This window comes from Nannobrachium achirus (genome assembly GCF_963921795.1).
Source record: "Nannobrachium achirus genome assembly, chromosome: 1".
In the NCBI taxonomy this organism is placed as follows: domain Eukaryota; kingdom Metazoa; phylum Chordata; class Actinopteri; order Myctophiformes; family Myctophidae; genus Nannobrachium; species Nannobrachium achirus.
This window is the reverse complement of record NC_137810.1, coordinates 7,262,880-7,269,672: the sequence shown is the minus strand read 5'-3', so window position 1 is coordinate 7,269,672 and position 6,793 is coordinate 7,262,880. Positions and strand designations below refer to the sequence as shown.

The 6,793-nt window shown below is 46.1% G+C and overlaps 1 protein-coding gene across 1 annotated transcript in view; it reads right to left on the bottom strand.

Annotated features, from left to right (window-relative positions):
* Positions 1 to 4,230: 4,230 nt before the first annotated feature.
* reps2 (RALBP1 associated Eps domain containing 2) overlaps positions 4,231 to 6,793 on the bottom strand; it is a gene marked incomplete at both ends in the record, with an annotated part of 102,837 nt that continues 100,274 nt past the window's right edge. Inside the window, one exon of the mRNA XM_080754899.1 lies at positions 4,231 to 4,305. Within this exon, the coding sequence (XP_080611025.1) occupies positions 4,231 to 4,305 (75 nt within the window). The remainder of the gene's footprint in view (positions 4,306 to 6,793) is intronic.

Here is a 6,793-nt window from a genome sequence, read left to right as displayed (position 1 = left end):
GTCCCCCCACACACTTGCACCCCATCCCTCACCAACCCGTAGAGCTGGGTACAGATGGCCTGACACTTGCCCCCCCCCAACCCTAACATCCTAATCTGTTTGTGCTGCACAGGATGCAGTGGACCCACACAGTTGTTAATACGTATCGCCAAGACAACTCTGTGACCGTGGGATTGGACTGGGAGAAAGTAGAGGAATGCAGTGCTAGCGCTGCACGTTGCAGGGACATCTTGTGCTACAATCACCAACCTCCGGGAGCAGAGCTCAGGTACGCCAGGTTTCTGTGGTTCACTTCACTGGCTAAGCTGTTGCTTTAAACACTCCAGCCATAAATGTTTAATCGTGCAACAAAAATTAAAATACCAGACCTGCTGTACAATGAATCAAAAGCCAGCACTTTGTGGTAAAAAGTAAAATATGCTATATGATATATCGTCGTTGTCGGTGAAAACCTTGTATGTCCAAAACCGTTCATTTTGCATTTCTCATTTTAAAAATGATTTAAACTAGTGAAAACAGCTGATCTACAAGCACACAACGCCTCGCACCGCGAGGCGTTGTGTGCTTGTAGATCTGCTGCTTTCACTACTTTTGTGTGACGGCCATGTATGACGAAGCAGGGTTTTACTTTGCGAAAGAACGTACACATTTGAAACTTGGAGATGCGAGGTTTCCAGCCGACAACGACGATATACATAGGCTATAAATATTACACACAGAGCAGACGTAATATTTACAAGCAATAAACATAGTGGAGACATATTCAAGTCATAATTTTGTGGTATAATTTAAACATCTGTACACTCAAGAGTCAACGAACGCAGAATGTTTACCTCCACTTAAAAAAGCAGCAGCCCACATCAGGTCCAGGCAGGCGGAGGATTAAAAAGTCCAAATCCATTTTCCTTTCCAGAATCAGTAAAATAAAACTCCTGTTGACTCTCCAGGGGTCCCTGTCTGCCTGGCCCCCCGACCCCCCTTCCCCAAAAAAACAACACAAACGTAGCTCCCCCACCACGGCGAGCGTCGCTCCCCGAGTGACAGCAATCAAGCCAGAAAGCTGTGGTCTGATTAGTGAAAGGACAGAGACTGATGTCACCCCCGCCGCCCGTCGCCCGCAGACATGTTGGCATAATACCCGTCTCGCTGCTAATCCCTCCTAAGCCGCCGTGCGACCCCTCGGCCATCTCTGTGCCCCCGATCCCACCCACCCGCAGTAGACACAGTGTTTACATCAGGGTTTGCCCTAAGTGGGTGCCAGGGACCCTAGGGTGCTGTGTGATGCCAGTCCAGTGGTTCTGCAAGACTACTTTGATAACATTTGGAATTCATCAATATCACTGCATCGATATCACTTCACTATGCTTAGTAAAACAGTGACCTGATTTGCACTGTACTTGATGAGTTCTTTTTCAATCTGCGGCCAACTCTCATTCACCAAAGATAGCAGATCTACAAGCTCACAACGCGTCACGTTGTGATGCGTTGTGAGCTTGTAGATCGGCTATTTTTGGCAAACCTTCCCCGCAGAAATAAGGATGCTGGGGTTCAAGTGGTAAACGTCAAGTATAACGTTATTTCAGTCAGTTCCGATGGAACTGATATTTCTCCAATAGCCAATAGGATGTAAGATTCTAAAAATTAACAGTGTAACTCAAGGGTGCCGTGGATGAAAAGGTTATTTTTCATACACTAAAGGGCTTTGCACACAGGACAGGACCGTTGCGTTTCTTTCCGTTTGCTGCATGATTAAAACGCATTGGATTTGGTGTGCAAGGCTGTGTGGAATTCACACTGCGGATCCGAAAAGGAGTCATAAAAGGAGTGATGAGTTTTTACCGCATGCGACAAGACGCACAAATCGAACTGGGTTCGATCGGGAAAAAAAAACGCTCTGCCGCAGCCACCTCCCGCTTGGCAAATTCAGAGCCGGTGTGCATGAGGTCATAGAGAATCATTGTTTTCTTTAAAATAAAGAAATCGCCTGTTTTTTTCCTTGCGAGTGCAATCCTTTTTCCTTGCGAGTATCCCTAAATACCCCTGCTGAGGACTGCATGCACCAACAACCCTAATGACCATCCTGAACAAAGCGGCTAATTATCAGGCGTGATTCATTTCATACTTTGTTAGCTTGCGCACTGAAAACAGCGGATCTTCAAGCTCTCAACGAGTTACGCGGCGATACGATTGAGAGCTTGTGGGTCTGCTATTTTGGGTGCGTGCCACTGGCACGAGAGCAGGTCTAAATCAGGAGTTACAGGATGTGTGTGCGTGCTGCTGGCTCGCTGTAAGACAACGTGGGTTTACCCAAAATAAACCCAAAGCATCACTCTGTAAGATAACCTAACATTTCAGGTCATCCATCATCTCTGCACCTCTCCCTCTCTCCCTCTCTCCTCTCTCTCATTCTCTCTCTCTCCCTCTCTCTCTCACTCTCTCCCTCTCTCTCTCTCTCTCTTTCTCTCTCTCTCTGACACCCAAAGCTTTTCCCATCTCTCTCTTCCTCTCGTCTCTGTTGTGAAGAATCTCTACTATTATACCATCTTAGGTCTGCAGTGGCTCAGGGGGTAGAGTGTCCGCTTGGCAACCGGAAGGTTCCCAGTTCGATCCCGGGCTCCCACAGAGTGAGTGTGGAAGAGTCCTTGAGCAAAGACACAAAAAGCCTCCTGATGAGCAGGTTGGTGCCTTGCACGGTTTCCTCTGCCATCGGTGTATGAATAGACATAATGCACAATCTCTGTAAAGCACCTTGGATAAAGGCACTGTAAATGATACATTTATATTTATTTAATTTTAGGTCAAGACATCTACACACAAAATGATTCATTCTGCTATCAGTCAAGTCTATAGTTGGTGGAAAAATATCTCCCGGAAGGTCATTGTTTTGTCTGGCCACATTACTGCACATGTGAAAGCTATGGGGTAGGGGTGGGGTGGGCGATATGGAAAATACAATATCACGATATTTTCCCAAGCTGTATCACGATACACGATTTTATCACAATTCTTTTTCACGTTGGTTTTCATGGTTATTTGTCAAGTTACTTGACAAAAACTAGACTCTCTGTGTTCCTTTTGGGAGGTCTAAATTGAACTTTACAATTATGTAACTCTGACATACATACAAATTAAACGGACCCGTGAGGGTCCATTTGGTTTACTGTCAGAGTTAAGTGGAGACCTTGACATTTTAAATGTCAAGTTTGAGAACTACTGATTTAGACCAAAATGCAGGTTTGAATTGAATTCTGCAATGAATCTATGTATTAGCAATTAAACAGGAGTTTTTACAAGGCTCCCTCAATTGTATCACGATATATGCAGTACGATGCCTACATTGTATCGTCTCAACGATATTTATCACCATATCACCCACCCCTACTATGGGGTCAAACACCATGACCTCCTTTTGACAACACCCCCCCCCCCCCCCCCCCCCACCCGCACACACACACACACGATGATGTCAGATCAGAACAGATGCCAGCAGATCTCTGGGTCAACCCTCCGTTAATTCTCTCCAAAATACTAGAGCAGAGATTAAGTCTCTGTATGGATGAATGATGCCATGGCAGCTTATCTCTACGAACCTTCCAGGATTCCCTGTGGGACTGGAAACTGCAGCATGCACTGCATCAGAGGACGCTAGTGGTGTCAAAAACAATCCATTCAGCAACACGCCGCGATTCGGCCGAGCGTGATTCTGCATCCACGCAGCAACGTGACGTAATCGATTATAGCCTGTACCATTTATGTATTTGATTTAACGTGAAGACATTTATGTCAAGGAGACAGGAGCGTGACTGAATACACAGCAGTTTCTAAAACAAATAATGTTGTTCGGTATAGATGGAATGCACATGACATCATCATCATCATCCCCGTAAGTTATGCGGGAACGCCTACTGAGTGGCCAAAAACTACTTTCTGGCCTTGACAGCCCATACATCCAAACAGAAAAGTCCTATCTGATTGCATTAAACAACATTAAACAATGTTAAACTCACTTTGTCACTCACTTTGCCACTCGATTTGCCATTCACTTTATGCGTGCACATACCGTCTATATCTGACTGCATGTACTGTATTGACTGAGTGAAATATGTCCAATGTTGTGAGGTAGAAAAGTGTGATGCATCGCAATACATCGTGGTGAGGGCAGTGCCAATGCACACCTCTGGAGTAGAGGACCCAGCGCCATGCCAGCGTGCCTCTGTTAAGGTCTCCATGTCAGCTCTCTCCTCCCACCTGGAGCGCTGCATGGGGGGCTTTGATCAGCAGGGTGACCCCTGAAGGAATGTGATGCTGGGAACCAAACACACTGAGAGACAGAGAATGATCCATTATTCATCCTGACGCAGATCTCATCTACCCCCCAGCAGGTAACCTCTGCACCAGGGGTCTTCAACCTTTACAGGCCAAGGACCCCTTAGCTGACACAGAGATGAAGCAGGGACCCCCACAACATACTGTATAACATTGTCCTGTTTGGATTTGTCTTAATGTGTATTTTCAGACATTTAACCACTCGGACCCTCAATACCTCGTAAACTTAACCTTTCACTCTGTACTTTGTCTGCTCTTTTTTTCCCCACTACACCAAACCTCTGTGCCGAAAATAGACGATCTACAAGCTCACAACGCCTCGCGCTGCGAGGCGTTGTGAGCTTGTAGATCTGCCATTTTCGGCGAATGTTTTCCTCAGATTAGGGATGCTAGGGTTCAATTGGTTAGTGTAAAAACAAAGTTCCTATCAAACAAAGATTTGGCGCCCCCCCCCCCCATGTAGTAACTCTTAGGACCCCCTAGGGGTCCCGGACCCCCCTGTTGAAGACCCCTGCTCTGCAAGTCTCCTCTCAGCTGTAATCACACCATTCCCTGTCACTCAGCACAGGCCATCATTCATCCACTAATTACAAACGGCCACTGACAGCTGACTCTATTCAGCGCCGTCTCATAATAAACTCAGAGACAAAAGGCCAAACAGACGGAACAGAGCGATGACGGCGTGACATTCCAACGCCGTTCGTTCATTAGAAGTCAACGCCGTGGCGTCGTGCAGACCTTTTCGTGCGGCTGTGATAACAGCAGCGCGACAGACAGGCAAAGGAAGCCATAGATAAAAGGTCTGAGGCCTGGCTTGTGTTTGCCATTGTGATTGTGGTGGCTAGGTGGTGGTACCTTTGGCCTTCAATGCAGCCAAAGGTACGGCACCTCCATAGTCCATACCTCCAAAGCCTGATCAACCCCTACAACCCCACCTGTTCTGTCGCTCTGGATTAAGAGCGTCTGCTAATTGCCTAAATTGTAAATAGTAAATTGTAGGTGGGTACAGTAAGTACAGTATAAACACCTGGCTGTGTGTCCTGACTCGGGGCCAAGGAGATGCTAACCTGCACGGGACCGCCATGCTGCCACGCAACAAGCCCACACACGAAAAGCCCTGCATGTGCGCTGCTGGAACTAAATCATACGGGCCCCGCCGACACCAGACAAGACAAGCGTGTCCTCACCGGGACCTCCACACTGTCTGTCTGCCATCAGGGAGGTGGAAAACTGGAAATGAAAGGCGAACATGGGTGGGATGTGCGCGAGGCTGCAGGGGAAAACCCAGGAGATCTAGATATGTATGGTTTTATAGACATGTACACCAGAGAGAGAAGCACATTCTTGCATCAACAAGATGAGATAGCAAAACACATAAATAAAGTAGCGATAGTAACAATGGCATAGTGTCTTGTATTGTCTTTTGTTAGGTGATGTGTGCCTAATGTATATGCTCTCTCCTCCTCTCCCTATCACTCTATCTCTCTCTCCCTCTTTCTCTCTGTCTGTCTCTGTGTGTCTGTCTGTGTGTGTGTGTGTTTAAATCAGGAGGTTCCCAAACACTTTTGTCTCAGGGCACCCCATGAATATTTTTTTAATCCGAGGCACCCCTATATTATAATTTTCACTCCCAGCACCTTATATTTATCGTTGTCGGGTGGAAACCTTGTATGTCCAAAACTGTTCGTTTGGTATTTATCATCTATAAAATGTACTAAACTAGTGAAAACAGCAATCTACAAACACACAATTCATCTATAAAATGTACTAAACTAGTGAAAACAGCACACAATGACTCGCATCGCGAGGCGTTGTGTGCTTGTAGATCGATGCGAGGCGTTGTGTGCTTGTAGATCGTCTGTTTTCACTAGTTTTGTGCGACAGTCTTGTATGATGAAGCAGGGTTTACCAAAAGACGTACACATTTGAAACTTGGAGATACGAGGTTTCTGCCTGACAGTGACGATATTTTAGTGATTATGTTGTGAGGAAAACGTTGAGATAACAGCCATTTTGGTTAGAACTGACTGAAAATAACTTTGTACTTCAAGTTTAAAATTATACTAAATATTTTTTCGAGTGTATCAAATGATCTCGCGGCAACCCTGGACTGCCGTCACGGCACCCCAGGGTGCCCCGTCACCCACTTTGAAAACCCCTGGTTTAAATAATATAGCGTGCGATGTGTTTACACATTGTGTAGGTCCCGCATTAACGAAACGTGCAAAGTACATGCGGTGGTTGCTATATTATTACGATCCTTGCACGATGAGAAGAAGAAGAGCGATAAATCTCTGGTGAAAACATTGTTTTGGGACTCTCGAACAGCGATGGTTATTCACCGCACTGCAGGTGTTTAAAGAAAGAGCAGGCCGTCTCCTTTGAGCCATGGGCGGCTCAGAGTCAGACACACACACACCCTGAAAAGTGCTATTTTATAGCAGGGCTTTTATATCCTCCGGTGTCT